The following is a 24,797-nucleotide window of genomic DNA, read 5'->3' on the forward strand; positions in this document are numbered from 1 at the left end:
TCAAGGCTTGGTGCTCTAACACTTGAGTCACAGCTCCACTTCTGGCTTTTTGGTGGTTACCTGGTAATAAGAGATAAGAGTCTCAAGGACTTTCCTGCCCTACCTTGAAAGAACTATGATCCTCAGATTTTACCTCCTGAGTAGCTTAGTATTTTACAGGAGTGAGCTATCGGGGCCTGGCCCGCATACAGCTTTTAAAATCTAATGTATAATTCAGTATTCTCAAAATATGTCTTTACCTTGGAACTTTCTTCAGAGAAATTTCTAAGTTGATTTACACTGCCCATAGAATTAAGTTAAAATCCCCTATGTTGGCATATAAGTTCCTTCATTTCTTTAGTGGAAGCAGCTAACTAACCTCTTGCCATAATTATTTCTTCAGTGTGAATTGATTTTTGAAGTATTTTACCCAATTCTGTGTCAACCAAAAACCTTTCTTTTCCATTTATCGAAATACTACCAATCCTGCAAGAGAAGGCTAAGCTGTCTTTTCAATGAAGCTTTTCCAGTTAAAGTGATTTGCCCCCTTTCAAGCATGTATTTCTCATTATTTATTTAATCATTTAGACATATAGTGCATTAGCTGGGAAACAGTGGCTCACACTTGTAATCCTAGCTATCCAGGAGGCTGAGATCTGAGGATTGCAGCTCTAAACCAGCCTGGGCATGAAAATCCATGATACTCTTTTTTTTTTTTTCATTTCTGGCACTTGGACTCAGGGCCTGAGCACTGTCCCTGGCTTCTTTTTGCTCAAGGCTAGCACTCTGCCACTTGAGCCACAGTGCTACTTCTGGCCATTTTCTATGTATGTGGTGCTGGAGAATCGAACCCTGGGCTTCATGTATATGGGGCAAGCACTCTTGCCACTAGGCCATATTCATGGGACTCTTATTTCCAATTAACCACCAGAAAACCAGAAGTGGCTCTGTGGCTCAAAGTAGTGCAGTGCGAGCCTTGAATGAAAAAGCTCATGGACAGCATCCAGGCCCTAAGCTTGAGCCTCATGACTGACAACAAACAAAAAACAACAACAAAAGACCACACAAAACAACAACAACAGAAACAGAAACAGGAAGCTTGTGCATTAAAGTTTAATTTTGTCTGTGGTTCTGCATTATAAACCATTGCTTTTGTTCTACTTGTTCCTTCTTAATGGGAGTGCCTGCTTGCCGCCATTTATTTTTGCATACCTCTTTGTTTCATAATTCTTGCATCTCCTCAAAATCAATCTACTAACCACTTTCCAAATTAAAAAAACAACAACTTATGACCACATTTTTCACTCACTTCTGATTTTTTTCCCTATAGTGTTTGTCATTATATAATATAATATTTCACTTGCTTATTAACTAAGTATATTATTGTTCATTGTTATCTGCTGGAATATGAATGTCACAAGAACATTTGTTTTTGTTTATGTATTTTCCAATGTATTTTTCACTGATTACCTTCAGGTTTTTGAAAGTTATTAGACATACTATAGTTACTCAGTCATTAAAAAAATATGGACTACATAATTAAGAACATCCACAATTGTTTAACAAAAGGTTAGATTTTTATGTGCTTCTACTCTAAAATTCCAGTACCTAGTTTGAGTCATTTTTGATGAATATACTATGTTGTTCAAGCAACAAATGAGTTATAATGATTAATTTCTCTGTAATTAACTTAATAATAAAACTTCATTATATAAAAATGGTCAACTTCATAGAATAGACTTAAAATTTTCTTTCATTCATAGATGCAATAACAGTATAGTCTTGCATAAACTCACAGAACTAAGGAAGTTATATTCACATGACATTTGAAAATCAATTATGTATTGCTCCATATATATATATATATATATATATATTTTTTTTTTTTTTTTTTTGCTACTCCTGGGGCTTGACCCTTCACCCTGGGCTTTCTCCCTGAGTGTCTTTGGGCTCAAGGCTAGAATGCTACCAATTGAACCACAGTACCACTTTGGGTTTTTCTATTCATTTATTGGAAATAAGATTCCCTCAGACTTTCCTACCCAGGCTGGCTCAGAACCTCTATCCTCAGATCTCAGTCTCCTGAGTCGGAAGATTACAGGTATGATCCAATGGCACCTGGTTTGCTTCATATCTTTGAAGTCCAACTTGCTGATGTTTCTTGTAACTTAGTGTCTTAGAGATCCTAGGTGAGTCCTCTACCACTGAACTAGATTTCTAGTCCTCAACTTCTTCTTTTCACTCACTCACTTTTCTGTGTGTTAATATGTGCCCTAGGTGTAGTATTTCTGAGTTCTAATGATAAAGTGATGAATGAAATATGCTTTTTGTCTTAAGGAAACTCAAGTCTAGCAGCAAGGTCTGGAATATAAACATATTTTATTACAAAGTAATAGTAAGCTGAATTTTACTGAGCACTGATGTTGCTGCATTATATGTTTTATACAGGTGTAAGAAAAGCTATAAATATCATTATCTTTAGTCAGATGAGAAACTCATTTGGGGAATTTTTTGGCAGTCTTGGGGCTTGAACTCAGGGGCATTGTCCCTGAGCTTCTTTTACTCAAGGTTAGCACTCTACCACTCTAGCCACAGCACCACTTCTGGATTTTTCTGTTTATATCATGCTGAGGAATCAAAACCAGGGCTTCATGCTTGCTAAGCAAGCACTCTACCACTAAGCCACATTCCCAGGCCCTTATTTGGGGAATTATTTGTATGCAGTTTGAATACAAATTTGGTGGGGAGAAATTCCACAGGGGTTAAGTATACAGGAGTGTCAACAAAGGTTTCCAGCCAGTATAGTGGTCTTCAATATGGAAAAAACTCATGTGGTATGATGGATGATGTATGGCAAACTGATGGTGCGATTTTCAGCTAGTACGCATTACTAATCTTTTTAAAAAAATTTTAAAGCAAACACTGTACCTTGTAAATAAATATTTGTTTGGATGATTCATGTACCATCTAAGTCAGTTGCCCAAAATTAGGTCAGAAAAATGGAACATTAATTCTCCCTTGAGGAAAATTGGCAAAGATTTTCAAAATGTACAATGAGGAATTATTAACACAAAGCTTTTTTATATAAAACTTTTTCTCTTTGGACTGTGCATGTTGTGTTTGAAATAGTTCTATCTAAAGAGTATAAATGGGCCATATGCATATCATTATGTGTCTGCACACATATAGAGGCATCTAAAGGATTCAGCTGAGGCTGCTTTATCTTAGATCTCGTAAGATTAAGTATAATGGAAAGAAAAGAAACAAAGAAGGAAGATATTGCTATAATAAAGAACAAAAAGGGCCTCAGGTGACCAGCTTAGAAGACAGGGCTATTGTTTATCAAAGTGTCAAACTTCATTGATGCCTAAAAGAAAATAGCTTAGAAGAAAAATTATTTGCTTTCCCTCTAAGGTACTACGAATTTCCTCCTGAACATGTCATACAAATAGACAAGCACAGATGGAATGTTACAAAACATCTCTTGAGAGAAAATTGTCAGAGTGAAGGTGGCATTGCCATTTTCCTCCTTTTTGTTAAGGGATGCAGTGTTTATCCTGAAAACAATCATCCACTAGGGGATAGATATATTGTCACAGTTAGAACAATTCATTCTGCCATTGGGAATGCTTTGGGTGACACAAAGAACCTGGACCATCTGAACTGCTTAACCAATAGAAGCTATGTTGTCTAAGAAATACTGAACTGCCCCTTAAAATAATATAATGGTGCCAGGCAACAATGACTTATGCATGTGATCCTAGCTACTCAGGAGGCTGACATCTGAAGATCCTGGTTCCAAGCCAGCCCAGGCAGGAAAGTCCATGAGACTCTTATCTCTAATTAACCACTAAAAAGTAGAAGTACAGCTGTGGCTCAAATGGTAGAGTGCAAGCCTTTAGCACCAAAGTTTAGGGATAACACCCAAATGTCTGAGTTCAAGCCCCAGAACCAGCACAAAAAAGAAACAAAACAAAAAAGTAGTATAATGACTTGTAGTATATTCAATTGAAGAAGATAAATTTATAAAATATACAAATGTGAAGACTTATTTTATTATAATATACAAAATGAGAAATATGGATGAACTGCAGAGTTTCATTATTTTCATTTTTTCACTAATATTTCAATATAGTCCATAATTATTGGAAGCATTAGAATAAAATGTGTTTCACAAAAGTTACTGGAGGGCTGGGGATATGGCCTAGTGGCAAGAGTGCCTGCCTCGGATACACAAAAGTTACTGGAAATAACTCTCTTGAGGAAAATTTCATTCCAGTCTTAATGATTATAGAGTTAGAGACTATTAAGGCAAAAACAATAATCAAATCATATACTTGTTCATTTTTCCCAATGGATGTAACATAAAAATATTTTTCTTCTTTTTTCCATGTTTTGATCACTATGTTTTCTAAATATATAAACCGGTTGAGAAAAAAATTGTGGAAAATTGCTTTGCAGTTTATAAAGAGATATTTGCAAGTTTACTAACATTGTAAAGAACTATTCCTTACTGTTAATAATCCTAATGAAAAGGGTCTATTTTGGTGACACCAGTAGTGGAAGCCACTATTATTTAATTTCTTCTAAGTGAGAAAGAGCTCTTTAAATGATGAAAAGCTTGAGAACAGTCAGTGACTCATAGATTTTGGTTGCCTTTAACTCAGATACATGAAAATTGTGTCCTTAATAATGAATTTTCTTTAACCAAAATGGTAATAACATTGCCCTGTTTCACAATGAATAAGGTATTATCATTTTATGTCATATACTGGCTTTTCCATGAGTAAAAATTAGCAGTGATTTTTAAAAATTGTGTGGAAATAAAGGTGTGCTCTAAAATGTAATGTTTTCTAAATTTACCCAAGAGTATACTGAGCAAATGGTTTTCAATTTACTTAAAAACATGCAAAAAAACTTCATTATAGTAAAGAGAGTAATAGTTTTTTTTGTTTTGTTTTGTTTTGTTTTTCCAGTCCTGGGCCTTGGACTCAGGGCCTGAGCACTGTCCCTGGCTTCTTTTTGTTCAAGGCTAGCAGTCTGCCACTTGAACAACAGTGCCACTTCTGGCGATTTTCTACATATATGGTGCTGGGGAATTGAACCCAGGGCTTCATGTATATGAGGCAAGCACTCTTGCCACTAGGCCATATTCCCAGCCCCAAGTAATAGTTTTTATTCATGCTTAAAAAGTACAGTAGCTTTTTTTCTGATTCTAGAAAACATGCTTAGTGTAAAGAATATGAAAAAAATGTATACACCAGTCAGAAGAGCCAGGCATTGTAATCCTTGCTATTCAAGACGCTGAAATCTGAGGATCGCAGTTAAAAGCCAGCCCAGGCAGGAAAGTCTGTAAGACTATCATCTCTATTAATCATCAAGAAGTTGGAAGTGGATGTGTGGCTCCTGGGTAGGTAGGATTATAGGCATGAACCACAGGCACCTGGTTAGGAATCATAATTTTTATTTTTTAATGATAGAAACTACAGCTCTCAGACACTTTAGCAAAGGCATTAACCATAAGGAAACCCTGGCAAGTGCAATCATTACAATTTGGTTTGGGGATTGGCAAAATGAGGCACAATGTCACAAAACTTGGAGAATCTGTAAAATCTGACAAATAGCCTTACATATATTGTCAGTCATGAAGTGTTTAATATGTTCTTTCAAGATTTCATTACTGAAGCTTAGGGGCAATCAGTTTAGGACTGATAAAAGTTGAAGGACCAGGAAACAAAGAGACTTGCTTTGGGTAATAAAAAGTAAGGAGTGAAAAATAAAAGGGTCTCAAGAAACTGTCCATTTTTCATCACAGTTCATGACTTCTTTTCAGTCTTCACATAATAGTTCAATTAGTGGTAATGATTCTTGAATGGCTTTAAAAATGACCTTTATGTACTTTCTTGAACATACCACTGGATTTTCTATTTTGATTAAAAATATAACCCATTGTAACAGCATTTAAATTGCCCATTTTTAATTTGGAGAACTCAATGTCTAGAAGGTTTTGCACATGCTAAAAGTAGAACATGTGTCCTAAAAGTAGAGATAAATAGCTAAGATATTTCATATAGATGGCAACTCTGATTCTCAACACTAAAATCTAATACAAGTTACCATGGTAATCTATTAGAAATCAACACTTTTTTTTCCTTTTCTATGACCTCAGAAAGTAGTTAGCATTTTTTGTGTGTCATGTTTAATTTCTCACTTTACTGACCTGGTTGTCAAAGTTCAAAATGCAGGAACTGCTTATTAAAAGTAATATCTTGCATTTTATGACCCAGTTGTGCCATTTCTCAACCAAATGCAAGAATTCAGTTATACAGATGCACAGCCATCTGCCTCTCTCTAGTCACATTGTTTTAATGACCCAGGATGATGGTAGACATCCCTCTGGGAGCAGTGGTTTAATTATTAAGGATACTTAACTGGGTGTTTACCCATAACTGGCCCTCAATGCAGATTTGTTGAATGGGAATGACTTGTTTTAACTATCATTTTTAGGTAGGTTGCAATGAAGTAAGATTTCAAGTGGGATATGATACATTACCAATAAACAAATTGAACCTAGAAATAATGAGAATATGAAGGTATTTCTGAAAAGGAAGAGTAAATGATGGTGGTTGTGGGTGTTGGTAATGAATATGCTGGCCTAGTATTTCTGATCACATTTATCAAAACATGTCATGTGCTTACTAGATGATTTTCATGATCTTTATGTATATCTGTACATATATATTCTACATGTGTGTATGTGTGTGTGTGTGTGTGTGTGTGTTTGCACATGAGCGTGTTGGGATCACAGAAGCAAACAATTATGTTCAGCTTCCTTCTATTGACTTGGAGTTTCTTGGTCTCTTCTGCCTTGACTGGTCTTTAAACTTGGTCATCTTTCTTTTTGCCATTTTCCTTTCCTTTTCTTTTTGTTCTCTTTGTTTATCTGTCATTGGGCATTTAAGGGAGCCACAGAAATGGAGGGACAAAGGATGAATGCAGCAGTGGTATTCACTAGACATTATGTTAAAAATGAAATATACAACTTGTGGATGGGGATAGGAAGGAAAAACCATGAGAGAGGAAAGGAAGGGATGACACATTTAAAAAAGAAATGTACTCTTGATTAATATAACTAACTCCTCTATATGTCATTTCTAATAATGTTAAAAATGCAAAAAAGAATAAAGTAGAACAGAAAATAAACTTGCTCCTTTTGTTTTAGTTTCCCAATTAGCTAGAATTACAAGCATGAGCCACCAGTACCCAGCTCCTCTGAATGGTTTTGTTGTGTTGCTTTTTTGTGCTGGTGGTATTTGAACTCAGGGTTGGGCTAGGCTAGTGCTCTACCACTTGAGCCACAGATCCACTTTCTTGTCATTTTGGTGTTTAATTGAAGATAAGAGTTGTATGAATTTTTCAAAATGTAATCCTCAGATATAAAATTTCTGTATCTAGCTTCTTCCAAATGCTTTATACTGATTTTTTTTTCTAAATGGCCTTTTTTTCATTTTCCAATTTAAAAATAATTGTAGATTTCCCAGCCTGGAATTTCAGTCCAAATAAAAGTATGAGACACTACCAAAAAAAAAAAAGGAAAAAAAGAAATGCCAGAGACTGTTTACAAGTCCTAATCCTGGAAAGTCTTTTTAGTAGATTCCCATTGCCATTGTTTTAGGTTTGTTTGTGTTCTTTGTTAGTTTATTTGTGTGTCTGTCAGTCATGGGGCTTGAACTCTGGGCCTGGGCACTGTCCCTGAGCTCTTTTGCTCAAGGCTAGCACTTTACCACTTTGAGCCATAGCTCCACTTTCAGTTTTCTGGTGGTTAATTGGAGATAAGAGTCTTATGGATTTTCCTGCCCAGGATGGCTTTGAACCATGATCCAAGGTCTCAGCTTCCTGAGTCGTTAGGATTATAGGCGTGAGACACTAGCACCTGGTTATGGCTTTGTTTGATGATACCTTATATAAATAAATGAAACACAGACACATGTAGGAATATTATCCCATTAGTGTTATTTTTTTCTTTTTTGTTCTTAATTTTTGCCTGTTTGCAGCCATAATGTTGACCCACAGTATAAGGTAGTTTAATTTGCACATGCTATTTGTATTTCCAAATTACACATAACTGAGATTTAGCTGAATTTGAGTGACCAAAACAGGAAATTATTGGTATTTACTGCTCACCATATATCTTGTTGTTCCTTAGTAATTGCTATTTGCATAGGCTGAACACTACATATAGCCTGTTTGTATAGGCTCTAATATATGCATATATTCATATATATATATGTCATCGAGAGATTTCTAAGTGTATTTTTCTCTTTAAAAATGAGATATGTTGTAATGGTAGCCAACTATCAGGGCTCACTTCATTTAAGAGGTTAATTATTTTAATATTTAAAGAGAGTGCCCTTTTAGACATCTCTCTGAGTAGGAAATGCCTTCTATAAGGCACAATTTCATTGAAAATGTGAGGCAAATAACCTCATTAAAAGTAGAGTGTGAGGGCAATGTACCCATGTTTAAATAGGTTCAAAGGTGTTGACCATGTAAAAAGAATGAGGCAATTAGTTGGAAATAGTCCCATTGACTGGTTGTACTCTAGTTTCATTCCCCTTTTCATGGAAACAGTGATGTCAAGAGAGTTAGTTGCTCTTTACCTATTAGATGCTACCATGTTTTCTAGAAGCATCTATTGTCTAGGTTAGAGCTTTGGTATGCTAACTGTTTCACAGACCAAAAGCTGCCAGCATCAATAAGGAACTTTATTGAAATTCAAATCTTGACTCCCACCCTAGACTAATGAATCTGAATTGCTTTATAACAAGCTCTCTGGGTGATTTGTGTGTACCATAAAGTTTATCTAGCTATCTGTACAGAGGCTCCAAGAGCACTTTCCAAGAGGAAAAACACAAATACTCAAACTTTTGTCAACTATAGCACAAGCTCTTGCTCTGTTGAATTTCTGATCACATTTAGTCTGCTCTTAAAAAATGTTCACAGTGAAACCCTGTTGACTTCCCTTTTGAATTTCCCTGATGTGAGTAGCTAATGTGCTAAAGTCATTTTCAGGAAGACATGGGGTTTTGCAATGAGGTGCAATTTTATCCCCCTCCTCCAAGAATTTTTGGCAATTGCACAGGACAGTTCCTATCACAAAGTAAGACTGTCCAGTTACAAATATCAATATGGCAAAATTGAGAAACTCGCTGTAGTCAGTCTAGATAATTAAGAATACATTTAATCAACCCATTCATCACACTTACCTGGTGTTTTAGGTGCACTGAAGCATGGAGAAGTAAAAGTCCTTTATCAAGAATTTACCACTAATTAGTTTGAATCAGACTTTACCAGTAGTTAGAAAAATGAATGTGAAATAATAAAATAAATAAAATGTATAATGACTATGGCTTTCTAAAACTGAATACATCAGAGCTTTGGTCGACTTGAAAAATCAACATGAATGATCATAGTCCTAGCTATGCAGGAGACTGAGATTAGAGGACTAGTACTCAAAGCTAGTCTGAGAAGAAAATTCCACAAGACTCTATATTTTACCAGCAAAAAGCTGCTTGGAGTTGTGACTAAAGTGGTAGAGCACTAGACCATTAAATAGGTGGAGCTGGTGTAGGTCCCAAGTCCAAGCCTTAGTATTGGCAAAAGCAGCAATAATAAAAATAAACAACAAAAAACTCTTAGAATTTATCAGTTCTTGGCCCTTTATACATACTGGTTTTATTTAGGACTACTACCCCCTGTTTATTAATTGAGATAAAAGCCAGTCATCCATACACAATGGCCCTTTTGTAAGAGAAATGTCACTTGGATATATTTAACAGGGAAGGATAGGGAAGTAAATTTACTGATCAAAACTACTAAACGATGAAACCCATGAAATAGCAAATCTCCATGCTATAATTAATCCACAAAATGTGCAATCAATGAGCCTGTGGGATGATATTCTATTATTTAGTAAAAAGAATAGTAGATATGGTTAATCTGTTAAATTATATATTCTATATCTAAGAAAATAGTTGTAAGGTTTGCCAAAAGGAGACCATAACATGCTTCAGGCAGAAGAGAGTATATTAAGCGAACCAGATGTGGGTATGCAGACAGGGATTATATAGGAGAGGATGAAGAGGATGTGTGGCCTTAGAAGATGCAGAAGTGACCTCAGAGCTTGGGAGACCTCTCACTGTCCAACTGAGGCATGACTGGGGTGGATGGGGAAGTGACTTCAGAGGATGAGGAAGTGTCCTCAGAGCCTGAGATCCTTTTGTTAACTCACAGTTATGTGATTGTTCATGAAGAGGAGTGGGGGAAGGAGGTTGTTCTCCTGGGCAGACCTAACAATAGTCTTCGTAAAGAGTTAACTCTGTGTGTGTGTGTGTGTGTGTGTGTGTTGCTGCTATAGATTCTTTCTTTTTAACTTTTTAAATTCAATTTTATTGTCAAGATGATGATGTACAGAGAGGTTACAGTTACATATTTAAAGTAGTGGGTACATTTCTTGTCAAACTTGTTGCCTCCTCCCTCATTTTTCTCCCACTTTCCCTCCCCTGCCAATCACTCCCTCTCCCAAGTTGTACAGTTAATTTCCAACATATTGTCTTAGTTACTGAAGAGGCTGAGATCTGAGGATCATGGTTCAGTCATCTTAGGCAGGAAAGTCTGTGAGACACTCATCTCCTGTTAATCACTACAAAGCTGGAAGTAGAGCTGTGGCTCAAGTGGGAGAGTGGTAGCCTTGAGCAGAAAACCAAACAACCCTGCCCACAAAAAAAATACTCAAGGACAGTGCCCAGGCCCTGAGTTCAAGCCCAGAATGTAAACAAAACAAAACAAAACAAAAAAAAATAACCAAAACAAAAAAATTAGGAAGATAACACAGGGCAAGTGGGTACAGGTACATATATATTACCAAGATAATTTATTACAAGAAAGCAAGTAGAGTCTACTGGGTCTAAATTCATCCAGCTTTGAAAAAATGAATCTTAAGAGAAATGGATGTTTATTACATTACTAAAGATATTTCCAGAATTAGGGAGTTTATTGAGCAAGTTTAGTTCCAACTGATTACATTCTTTGGAGGGAGAGAGAGAATGACAGGCGAAGATGAGGGGAATAGAGAAAACCTAGATGCTTATCATTACTTAACAATTGTTAAGTCTCTCAGATAGATACTTTTCCGGTTACCAAACTACATCACAAAGAATGAATTCCCTTATAATTTTAATCAATATATGTCAACATAACTACTAAAAGCAGAATTGCTAATGAACACTCTTAATATGACAATTGCAAAGACATTCACCAGAAAGCATAATTATATATTAAAAATACTTGATACTACTGTCATTTAAAATATTGATGATGGTTTTCTAAATTATAGTGATCGTAATTTTCCGTTCATTTAATTTGAGCAGTTATCAGAGTGTTCGGCACATAGTAGGTTCTTAATGGCATTAAATACATAATTAAATGAATGAAACTGTCCTTTTGGGTAGCACAATAAAACCAAAGTAAATCTATCATATGGCCAGAATAAACAGAACGAAATTGCTAGAACTAAAGATGACCCTTTTAATGAAAGATAATTTATAATCCAGAGAATTTTTAATGGAACACAGGATTATTGCATCTTTCATTACCCAGAATAGTTGGAGTAGAGAAATCTTGTAATAATTAACACTTATTGAGTGCTAAGTATGTTTCAGATACTATAATAAGTTTTGACATACATGAGTTTATTTAATTCTCACGTTCCTCTATGTGATAAGAATTATTATTCTCATTTTATAGAATAGAAATTTGAGGCTCGGGCTGGGGATATGGCCTAGTGGCAAGAGTGCTTGCCTCCTATACATGAGGCCCTGGGTTCGATTCCCCAGCACCACATATACAGAAAATGGCCGGGAGGGGCACTGTGGCTCAAGCGGCAGAGTGCTAGCCTTGAGCAAGAAGAAGCCAGGGACAGTGCTCAGGCCCTGAGTCCAAGCCCCAGGACTGGCCAAAAAAAAAAAAAGAAAAAAGAAATTTGAGGCTCATAGTAACAATCTCAGAGAGCAAAACTAAGACAACTAGGTCTTGGACACAACCAGCATTGATGCCAAAACCATGCCCTTAAGAAATTAGTGTTTTGCTGCAGGTAGTAATCATGTACACATTGTGTGGCCATATAGAATATAATATGAATGAAAGGGACAGAAGGAATTCCAATATTGCCTGGTGGATGTAAGACTGGCCTGAGGTTGGAGCACAGTTGAGCTTGATACCCATCTAGAGTGTTGTATATAACAGAGAAATTGAAAAGATGATACATGGAAGGAAGATGAAAGGTCACAGCTTGAGAGGAAAGCTAAAAATTAGTGTTTGTTAGCATGGCAAGACAGGCAGTAGCAATTAGACACCCAAGGACAGGCAAGGGGGTAAAATATTCAGAAACTCAGTATACAATTTAGTCAAGCATGGGCAATGGCAGGAATAAGAAATAGGCCAGTTGATGAATATATCAATCTTTTATTTCAGAATCTAACTTTCAAGTTGAAGATAGACATAAGGATGAGTGAAAAGAAGCTACTGGCTAGTATGAGGATAAGGAAGGATTAAGAAAGTTATAGACTCATAGAGTTATTGAATCACAGGCTCATCTTACTCGTGTGTGTGTGTGTGTGTGTGTGTGTGTGTGTGTGTGTGTAGCTTTGTATGGTAAGTTATATGTTATCTATACTGTGTTTCTGCCATGATTTTATATCTCCTTGATTGGGTAGATAGAAATTTTTAAATGGAGGAGATACACATGACAATACATAGCCCATCATGGCATTTCTGCTACCTATGTTGTCCTGGGCTCCTTGCTCAACCAGTTAAATGAGCCAGTAGTGGTACAAATTATGCAGCCATCAGTGCAAAGTCCTGGGTAGAAGGTATGAGTAGATACTATAATATAAAACCAGACCCTTAGATGTCACCCCAAGCACCTTCTCTCATGTCAGGAATTGACAACTTTGAAAATTCACAAGCAATTTTTTGTTCAAATTTTCAGAAATTTCAGCTGGATTTTACACAGCTAAGACTTAACATAAAGATAAAAGACTAATGCAGGAGCTATAATAGCTTAAATGTAGATTCATTTGATAGATGGGAGTGATATTTCAAAGAATCCATACTACCCATTGGAGAGTTCTGAAATCATGTTATGTCAACAATATTGAACAAAAGGTAACAGTGGAGGACAATATGGTTAGATACTTTTGGCAAAGGTATGTTCTAGAAAGTTTACCTGTCAGAAGAAATGACAGTTTGTAGCATAAAAGATCTCCATCAAAGAAATACTTCAGTATTCTCTCCAGGGAAATTTAAAAAAAAAGAAGACTTTGAACACTTATAAGGTAAAGGAATTTTGAATCACTAGCAAAAACCTGCAATGAACAGTGACAGCTACCAGTTGTTTATCGGAGAATTAGTCTTCTCAGTAATACAGCAATTCATGTGATAATTATATAATTGTTAGTCTGACAGAAATTAGAGTTTCTAAGGAACTCTGTGAAGAATGATCTGGACCTACTGGCTGACATATGCTGTAACCTCCCCTTTGTAATCTGAGAGAGCTGATGTGGGCTTGTAAAGTTGCAATATATCATATGCTGACCAAAGTCTTTTCTTTTCCTTAAGAGGGGTGGAATCATTCTGCATAATGAGCCCTTCTAGAGCAGGAGATTGTACATCCATTACTGCCTTTGTAAATTGATGACTCATTTGCTCCAGCTCCCTTAAGAGGAAGGCACACACTCCCTTTAAGTGGGACTTTCAAAGTACATAACCTTGAAGGATTTTTTTTGGCTTCTTAATGCTTTTATTTTAATAATAATAAAATGCTGTTGAAATAAATACAAATTTGAAAACCATTGTGGAAGACTTAAATATTAAAAAGTACTCTAAATTGGGCACCACTTTCTTTTCCATGTTTATGGAATCAGATATTACTGGAACACATTTTTTTGTGAACAATTTCCTTGATTCTTCATTTATTTTTCTAGAACTGGAAGCTTTTGTAGCTTAAGGCAACTTAACCTTAGGCTAAACATGCTAAAAATAGCCTGAGGGAGGGTGTTGACCCTTCTAGACCAGGTAACTTTTTTCAAAACCAGCTTTAATAGCTTTACACTTCTATACAATTCATTTTCCTTGCTCTCTTCTTTTGACTATTTAATTGTTATCTCCACTTTGCCCAGAAAAGAAATAAATATACGTTGTTCAAATCAAGGGATATAGTATATATAAATAACATGTATGTGATATATATGTATTATAGCTTCTCTCTAAAACTGTTGTTTTTAGTCACAAGCCTAAATCTTATGGGCTCCAAATGTCATGTTTCGTCATTCACCCCAAATCATCAAATAAAGAATCTAGCAGTGGTAATGGGTAGAGAAAGGAGATAGAAAGATTTAGTTAACAAATCATGGGCACTTCATTTTCGCTCATCTCTCCCATAAATACATCTACTATAGTTTTAAATTAGAGGAAGAATCACAGGCAGGTAAAAGAAGTATGCAAACTTATTAAACAATGCTGGTCTCAGATGTGTTTCTGTGGTCAGAAACCCCATATTTATGGTTTATAAGTAGTGTGGTTGCATTTTGTCTCAGGGTTGTCTGGGTAGGCCTTATTACATTAAGAAAGCCATTGAAGCCCAACGGGATTGTTTTATGTTAGTCACAGGATATTTGACCAACAGTTCTATTCTTTCTACATTCCAAGATTGCTGCGAAGTAACAGCAGGACAGGATGGCACAGAGCAAAGCACATAGATACTAAATGGAGATCTAGATGCCATACTTTTATCTGGTTTTCAGTTAGTCATTGGGCTTAAGTAAGAAGTTAGGGCTTTTCAGCAAAAGTAGCTTTTAAGTATCTATCTAAATCCAACTCTTTAATTAGAGCATGTTCAAGAGAGTAATAAGAATATTGCAAATAAATGAAATGTGAATAAAAGTAGCTAAAGACTGAATTTGGTAAAAATAAATGTCCATCAGAGTGCTGATGACAATCACTAATGAAGATTTAAAGGGCTGTCTTGGGGAAAAGTGATTAAAAGTATAGAAGTAGAGCCAATGGGTAAAAAGACATTGAAATGAGGATACATTCTACCAGATTTTTCCAAGGATAGAATAGGCTTCTTTGAGAGGGAATGCAATCCAATATAAACTGATAGATCACTTTGGCAGATGTTATGGAATAAGGAGTAGTTAAATTCCATGAAATTTAAGTTGCTTCCAATTCCAAGAAGCTATTTCTGTCCTTCCTGTATTTATATATTTATTTCTCACAAATTCCTTCATTGATTAACTTTATATTAAGCTACAGGCACAAATATTGCTAGCTCCTGATAACCATGCCCCACTACTCACATTCCAAAAAATAAACTATTTAAATATTGTAGTCACCTTGATAAAAGAGGAGTCTGTTTGAACAGCTTTCAGAAACATTATTCAAAGGGAATCTATTTCGCAATAAAGTAAGGAGAACAGCCTTAAATGTTCTCTTTTGTCTCAAACCTCAAAGAGTCTAGGATTAAACATATGCTTTGAAATGAAAATCACTGTAAATTTGCTGAGTAAGAGAATATCAAGTGTACTTATTCTGAAGACTAGGATGCTTGTTTTAAGCATAATGTCGACAAAATGTTTCTGCCTAGTAATGTATATGAAAAAATCTCACTAACTCAAAGACATTGTTCATATTTTATATTCTTCTTCAATTTCAAACAATTCAGCATATACATGCATATATATGTATATATATATATATATATATATATATATACACACACCTACATATAAAGTGATGAGTTTGCTTTGGAGTTGGAGTTACTGTGGCAGACACTACTCAATCACAACTTACCTTTACAGGTAAATTGCTGTTCATCGTGGGAGGACATTGTATATAGAAAAGCTATGCAAAATAGATGCAGGGCTAGTTGCACTGTTCAAGTGGTAGACTGCTTTCTGCACAAGAAAGCTCGGGCTGATGTGAAGCCCTGAGTTCAAATACCAGTACTATAAAAAGAAAATTAAAAGATGCTTTTCCTAGCCATATAAATGAACTAAATATCCTCCAACATTATACTTGTACCATTTGATCTGAGCTATTCTTTTCTGCAGTCTTTGCAATCACCTTGGACACCAGGAAAGAAGATTCACTGATAAGTGTTCTATGTGAAAGGCATACTCCTCAAAGAGACAATCCCTTGTTCTTGTTATATTAATGGAAATAGACAAAAATTCAGCAGACTGTGCACAGGCAACTTGTTATTCCTTAGTTCTAATGGTAGAATGATAACATCTCCAGAAGTCCTTCAGAGGCAAAGACCAAAGTAATGATCAACCAGGCCATATTTGTGACTTGAGACTATTTTTAACTGTGTATACTTACCTTAATCCCTACTCCCAGTTCTCGCTATTTAACTTGAAGCTAACAACTAGTTCTGAAGATGGCTAAAGAAATACTGGAGATCTCCTTTCTGTGCCCTTCACATGACTTTATTTGGCTCATAGGGGCTAGTTTCCAGACCTAATTTGGGACTCCTGTAATATGGGTGTGGGAGTCTATAAACCCAGTTTCAGTACTTCCAAAAAAAACTGTGCAAGATAGATTGCAGAAGAATGAAATAATTTTCTATCAATGACACAATCCTTCAATTAAATATATTGAAAACATTTTAGTGAACCCTTCTGCTTATTTTAATAAGAAAAATAACATTTTCTTGAATAATTTCTGTGTATAGATAGTACGTTATGTACTTCATGTTTATTATGTTCTCTTATCCTTTTAACATATTAAGGAGTTGATAATATTATTTTACCTCATTTTATTATCAAAAACTAAACACTTAAGGAAAGATAAGCATTTCATTGAGGTCCTATTTGTCATGAAAACAGAGCAAGGACTCCAAATTTGACTCTAGAATTTGAGCTAGTCACCCAACTTTGGTGTTGTTAGCCTTTATAAGAACTTCTGCCTCTTTATTGAATTATCCGTTGACTCTTTTTGAATTTTCTTTGAATTTTTTCCCCAACATTCTAAATTTCAAAGAAAATTCACATGTAAAATACTAAGATGTTAACTGCAAATAATATCCATATTTATATTTAAAATACTTTATTTAGAGTATCTCTGACTCTTAGGTAGCATCAGAATGTGCAATGTCTCTCCTTATTGTAACTCAGTCCATTAAGTAGCATAAATATGTATATTGCTATGAGGATTAACTTGCAGAAATTCCTTTTTTGCTACATAATTATAGGAATTAGCCCTAAGAGGTGAGAGTTGACAGTGACGTTTTGGCCAGATGCTAAAACCAAAAATGACACAAGTTCTGGATGATGAACACCCCCCACCCAGCTCTTAGCATATAATACAGTCTTCTGCCCAGTGTCCCCTGTACCTCCTTTTCTGCCAAAGGCTCACAAAAAGGCCTTTCCTATACCTGAGCGTCCTAAGATGTTCTTTCATTTGGGAAAAATAGTTCCCCCTCTTCTTGGTGCTGGCCCTTAAGTAAGCCAGATTTCCTACTACCAGCTTCCATCTCTGAGTATTCATTTTTGGAACAGGAAGTAGCAGATGGGCTTGGATCTAATAATACTTGATCACCTTAAGGCTAGTGTGATTATTTTATTTAGGATAATTTTGTATAGACAAACAATTTAATTCACTGCACATTCAGTTTATCACTCCTGCAGAGATTGTTAAATTACACTCACCTCGTTTATGAAGGAGAACACTGGCATGTCGACGTCCATTTCCATTTTCAACATAGCAGGAGTAATTTCCCAAGTCACCTTCTTCCACAGAATCGACAATTAATGAGATAGAAACTTCCTGTTCTCCAAGATGTTCCTTAAGAATTCTAAACCAGAAAGCAAAACGAAACAACAACAACAAAACCCACACAAACATACACATACAGGAAAAAGAAGGAAATGTAGATCAATCTGGATTGGATACAAAAATACCTATAGTGTCTGTGCTGAAAAATTTGACTATGGATTGATGATGCGTTAATTAAGTTATATGGTGCCCTTTTTTCTTCATATCTAATAAAGAAGCTTGTCTTTGTAGTTGCTAATGAAGTTGCAGTTAATTATCTCTCTTAGCAGGACAATCATACTGTCATAATAAAGAGGTGAGAGAGACCTTGAGGAAAAGTTTACAAATTGCTTTTCTTTTAAGAAGAAATATGATGTAAAGGTGAGACAAGAAATTCTAGTCTAAGGTTGGAGGCCTAATTATATACCAGTTTAATTTTTTAAAAAGAACTAAAGAAAGAAAAGAAAATTTCTGTGCTATTTTGACATTTCAATTGAAACCTCCAGTCTGACTTTTGTTAATGATACAAATCAGCTGCTTAGTTTTAAAGAAATATGAAATTATAAACCTGTAGACTGAAAGTACTGATAAGTATTTAATTCTGACATTTAAAATTAATTGTAAATGTTCACTAACTTCACTGTCAAAGATTTTAGTTAATCTCAGAACAAATGGAAAACTTCTCAAATTAGGACTCCCTTTCCAACTCCCAATGTCTCCACCTCCTCCCTCCCACCTGTTGTTCATCTCTGTGCAATATTTCTAATGTAGAGTTAAAGAAATATATCTTCTAAATCCTTTCCCAAGCACACCCCAAAACAAATTCAGCAATAGTTAGAAGTCTTATAATACTTCTTCAATTTTAAACATTTAAAGACTATGGATAGAAAGTAAGAGTGAAGTCTTCAAAATGAAAAATGGAAGAATATTTTTAGTACATATTAGAGAATTGCCTGTTTAGACCTCCAGGATCCAATTTGGAGCACTCTAGAGAGATCTTGTGTGTTTACTATGGGAAAGAAGTTCTTAGTAGAGATGATCTTATATGACAGTTTTATATAGTTTTATTGTATATTGGAAAAAGTTTTCCTTTTATCTTTGATGAAGTTTCAAAGCTTTTGATATTTAAAAAAGAAGAACCACAGTTTAAATGCTTATATACAGCCAGAAGATACAACTTTTAGATAGAGGAATTTTTATGAATAACCATCTTTTTTGGATTTGGTTATAATTTAGTTATTTTTGTGAATTGTTTTTTTACATTAGGAATAAAAATAAGTAAATTGTGCCCACACAATTTGATTCAGCATAATTAAAAGTGGGTACATGTGAAAAATCATGGAAAAATAGAGACTTCTCTACTATGGCATCAACAGGTATGATATGTTTAATGCTTATGCAATTGATGTCATCTTTATTACATGCTTTACATACTACTTGGTAGGTTCAATATGTAAAGCCATAAAAGCAAAAATGGGGATTTTATTGGGCTAAATCTATACAGTAACTTGCTAATATTTTATATCAACAATTAAAAAATTAAAAAGGCAAGAATGAAATCACTCAAACCCAAAACAAAATAATAGGCACACTTTTCAAAGATAGAGTACATCTCTATGTTTTGTGCATTCTACTATATTTTGGTCTCATATTCACTATATTACTAGTGATATAATCCTTTTAAAATTTCTCTTATATTATGTGTAAATGGCATTCATGTTTTATAATTTTATGGTCTCCTACCAGTGCTTTGCTCCTTTGACTTTAAATGTTACAGTATTTTATTATGATGATCAAAAATAAAAAAATATTTTTGTTTTAAATCACTTTTTATTTGCTAACAGAACAAGTGTTAACTGAATTGTACAAGTAAAAAAAGGGGAAAAGTATTTTACCTAATGTCACTTTCCCAAACTCGATTTTCATCCAGATCTTCAATAAACTTTTCTCCTTTCATCCAGTAGATTAAAGGACTGACATCCCCACTGTACCCAAAGAAAGCTCTGCAGGTTAGATTAGCTGAATCACCTGAGAAGAGAAGTGAAAAAAGTGTGCCATCAATTCATTGGTTCACACTTATTTTGGGCAATTATCAGTTTCATTATTTCATCCATTTAACAAGTATCTTTCTAAAAGAACATAATCTTCAGGCATTTTTCATCTGTCTCAAGTTTATACAGTGTTTTGTTGTGCTGGTTCTGGGTTTGAACCCAGGGGGTGGAGCATTTTTGGTATTTTTGCTTAAGGATGGTGTTCTACCACTGGAACCACACTTCTATTTCCCAGTTTTTGATGATTAATTGGGGATAAGAGTCCCATGGATTTGTCTGATTGGGCTGTGTTTGTGTTGTGATTCTCACATGTCAGCCTCCTTAGTAGTTAGGATTACAGTTTTGAGCCACCAGTGCCCAGCCCAGTATGTGATTTTTTTACCTTCTGATTTGTTTAATGAAATGGAAGTTACTTATAATTTTTTTGGAAGAGAACTAGTCAATTATCTTATAGAATATTGTTCCAATTAATTTACCTGGTATGTTCTAATGATTAAATTGAAGTTATGGATTATTAGGAAAGACACTACAGATGTGATAGGTCCTTCTCAAGGCATGATATCTCAAGACACAATTTCCCAAGACATAATCTTGAGTTGCTTCTCAACCTTGAATATAAGAAATAGAGCAGAAAACTGGACACGAGATTTTAAGACTTTTACTTCATAAGAAATAACAACCAGGAGCTTGTGGCTCATGCCTATAATCCTAGCTATTCAAAAGGCTGAGATCTGAGGATCACAGTTCAAAGCCAGCTTGTGAAGGAAAGTCTGTGAGACATTTTATGTGTGATTAACCACACAAAAAAATCCAGAAGTGGAGCTGTGGGTCAAGTGGAAGAGCACTAGCCTAGAGCCAAAAACCTTAGGGAAAGTGCCTTAGGCCTTGAGTTCAAGCTATAGGACAGACACACACACACACACGCACGCACGCACGCACGCACGCACGCATACACATCCCCCACCCCCCAAATAACATTCGAGTTAAACTAACACATAGTCATCTAGAAAAATTCATTGACAACAAATAACTCATGAGGATAAATATATGGTATTTTTATCAAAGGTAAATCAGTGCTACTATTGTGCTGCTTAGGAAAGACTATTATAATGGACTACTCTAATAAGATGAATGGAAATTCATGACTGAAAGGTAGAAGCACATTAATGCTTGCATAAGGTAAGGTTTATTTCGGGATGCTTGGTGGCATTTTGACCCACTTGGCAGTACCTGGATTACCCAAATCTTGGCCAGCACTAGAAAATAAAACATATTGCATAGTTGTTTTATATTTTTGTTTGTCAGACCTGGGGCTTGAACTCAGAGCCTCTCTCTGTTATTTAGCCTTTTTCTGCTAAAGGCTGGTTCTATATCACATAAGCTACACTTCCACTTCCAGCTTTTTGCTGTTTCACTAGAAATAAAATTTGCTCAGATTAGATACTTGGGCTATCTTTGAACCAAGATGCTCAGATCTCAGCTTTCTAAGTAACTAGGATTAGAGGTATGAGCCACGGGTACCCAGCTTTAATTGATTTTCTTTTCCCACCTTGTCTCTGCAGTCTAGGAAAAAAAAACAGTTATCTAGTTTTACAACTCATTTCAATACTCCTCTAATTTGTAATACTTTCTTCCAACTTCACTTGAACTTGCATTGATGTGTGCCTGGCCTTCTCAAATCATATGAGCAAACATTTCTTCTGAAATATGTTTATTCTTATATTTGTGTCACTCATGGTTGTACATTTTCCTGAAAATATCTGCTAACAGCAATATGATGCTTAATTCCTGATCATTGTTATCATTAAAATAAACACCATTTATAAACACTGGCTCTTATACACAATAATGGTTCTGACTTTTGGGTTACTGAAGTATTTTATGGATAGTCTCCTGATTGCTGTTTTCTTTCACCAAATTTAAGAAGCAGCAATAAAATTTTATGTATGTCCATCTTAAGTCAAAACTTTTGTGTTAAGAGCAACTATCCACTTTTCCTTTACTCAAATTCGGTTTCTATTACCTGACTGATAATGTTAATGCTATGAGCTACACTTAGAGACAGGGAATGAGCATTAGAATCCCACAGTTACAGAGAAGAGACACATTTATTTCATATTCTCAATTTCATTGCTTTGTTTTCCTTTAAATAATAACAAGCAACTTTAAGCTATGGCCTAGGAAGCCAAAGAGATATATCAAGTGTATCTATCAGTCAGGGATGGAGTCTGGATGATAATGCTATTCTTGTTGCCTCCAGTTGATATCTGTAAAAGCTTCAATAAATTTCACTAAATGCTACTGCCTCCTCTTTGGCAGAAAAGTGCACTGTCAGCTCAATCTTACCAGGTCCAGAAGGAAGCACTAAAACTGATCATAAAAAAATCATTTGCTACCAAAAATGAGAACAATGCTTGTCACACTGTAGGCTTGCAATGAGGCCATGTTGTGAGGAGGCCTTCGAAGAAAAAAAAAATCATACATTTCCCCTTCAACTAACGGATGCCAATCAGGTAAGTAACAACATTTGTGATTTAGGGCAATTTTCTTCTAATTAGGTATCATTTAGCCATTTCTAAAACTGCTGAGAGCAGAGTGTCTCTCCACTAGAGGACACTCTCGAACTTATTGGAAAAAAATAACAGCTTTTTTTAATTAAAAGAAAATTTCTCCCCTAATTAAAAGGCATCAGCACCCAGAGATCTTACTTGTTGCAATTAGAAAATAGTGAGCATTTTTTCCCTAAATAAGATGTTGAGTGGTAGGGCTATTTTAATTTCACTTGCACCATTAATCATGTATATTAAAATTACTCTATGGTCACAGAAAAGATAAATGTTTTGCCAAAGACTCTCATTTAAGATAAAAGCAAAGTTACTCACAAAACATATTTATGTCTTGTCATTAGTTACATTGAATGGTTTCTTGTTCAGAAAGCTCTATTTTAAAGTATGAAAAAGAAGAAACTTTCACTCTTATACATACAACATACATTCATGTTCGTGTGTGCCCATGCTCACACATGCATGCATCCTTCCCCCTCCCTCACCCCATATAAGTTCAGAAAGTTCTGTTGGAACTAGCTCTCTAGATATTTTACCTAAATAATTATTAGGGCATATAGCCTAAAATAGTTGCCAGTAGCAAACCTGTGATAGTTCTGAAATTAGAGATTTATCTAAGAGCACCGAAGAAAGGAAAAGTAATGAAAGGGATAGGTTATAATTAGCTCATAATTGAGAAAGTCCTGGGTAGAATTCTAGGGACTCAGCAAATAGAGGAAAGAACTGACAGATGGAATTAAATCAAGCTAAAACCTTCTACACAGCAAAGGGTATAGTTATAAGCTAAAAAGACATCCTACAGAACAGGAGAAGAGCTTTGCCACTTATATGTCTGATAACAACCTAATAACCAGAATATAAAGAGCTTAAGAAACTATCACGCCCCCAAATCAATAACTCAATTGGCAAAGGAGCTAAATAAAGATCACAGAGGAAGATGAAGAGGTAAAAAGAGGAAAATAAACAAATGAAGAAATGTTCAACATCTCAGGATATGAAGGAAATGCAAATTCAAACAACACTGGGATTCTATCTTATCCAAGTAAGAATGGCCATCATCAAGAATATGAATGACATGTTCTAGTTATTACAAAGGAGGAAACCCATGCATCCTACGTTTCTTAGAGCCTGGCTTGATTTGCTTATTATAATTTTTCCAGGTCTTTCCATTTCCTTATGAGTGGGAGGCAATGGCATTCTTTCTGATGGAAGCAGAGAACTTTACTGTGTATATATACCACATTTTCTTGATCCATTCATCTATGAGAGGCATCTGGGTTGGTTCCAGATCTTAAATGTATGGAGTAGAAAGGGGAACACAGAAACGGCAGGACAGACGATGACCTAATGCAACTATGATACTCACTAGAAACTGGGCTGGAAATGAACTTTACAACTTGGGGAGGAGGGCAGTGTGAGTAGGGAGGGGAAAGTGGGAGAAAATGAGAGAGGGGTAATAGTGTTCAAAACGAAATGTACTCATTACCTTACTTATGTAACTCTAACCCTCCTGTTCATCACCTTTACAAAAAAAATAATAAAAATAATAACAATAAATGCTGTTAGGGTTGTGGGAAAAAGCAATTCTATTAAGCTGTAGATGTGGATGTAAACTAGTACAACCACTATGCAAGGCAATTTGGAGATTCCTTTCCAAATTAAACATGAAACTACGTATGATTCAGCAATATCTCTCTTGGGCATTTTATCCAAATGATTACAAATCAGGGTATAGTAAAGACACTTGCACACCAATGTTCATTGTTCCACTATTAACCGTAGTCAAGTTATAGAAACAGCCCAGATATGGTACAATGGATAAGTGGATCAAGTGAAGTAAGTCAAGCTTAGACATACAAAGGGCACATGTTATCTCTCATATATGGACATTAGGCTTAAACTATAAATATATAAGAAAACCTTCACAGTGTCATATGTATATAAAAACAAACAAATTGATTAAAGTATATATGCACAGGAGACAATTCCAGTGGTTTAAGTCTTTTGAACATCTAAGTTACCATTTAGCAAAATGAATACCAGGAAGCTGAAATGTGTTGTTGGGAGTGGAGAGGTCAAGGTGAGGAAGGACAGACATTTAGAGGAAGAGCTGGTGAATATAGTCATAATGTTCAATGTACATATGTGAAAATGCAACCTGGTAACTTGAGGGGATGGATGGTGTAGGGAAAGATTGGGAAGAAGGATGGGAGGGATAACATTGATCAAGATGCATTGTACTCATAGACTGACATGTTGAATTGAAACTCCTTTTACAACTACTTCAAGGTGATTGACTATTTTAAAAAAAGAATACTGGGGGCAGGGA

At 35.3% G+C, this 24,797-nt stretch overlaps 1 protein-coding gene across 1 annotated transcript in view; it reads right to left on the reverse strand.

Moving 5' to 3' along the window:
* The window catches only part of Il1rapl1 (interleukin 1 receptor accessory protein like 1), a 1,145,636-nt gene that overhangs the window by 17,814 nt on the left and 1,103,025 nt on the right, over nt 1-24,797 (reverse strand). Inside the window, exons 7-8 of the mRNA XM_048336516.1 lie at nt 19,749-19,881; nt 17,748-17,893 (exon numbers count right to left, since the gene is read on the reverse strand). Of these exons, the coding sequence (XP_048192473.1) occupies nt 17,748-17,893; nt 19,749-19,881 (279 nt within the window). The remainder of the gene's footprint in view (nt 1-17,747; nt 17,894-19,748; nt 19,882-24,797) is intronic.

The sequence above is a fragment of the Perognathus longimembris genome, chromosome 28 (genome assembly GCF_023159225.1).
Source record: "Perognathus longimembris pacificus isolate PPM17 chromosome 28, ASM2315922v1, whole genome shotgun sequence".
Lineage (NCBI taxonomy): Eukaryota > Metazoa > Chordata > Mammalia > Rodentia > Heteromyidae > Perognathus > Perognathus longimembris.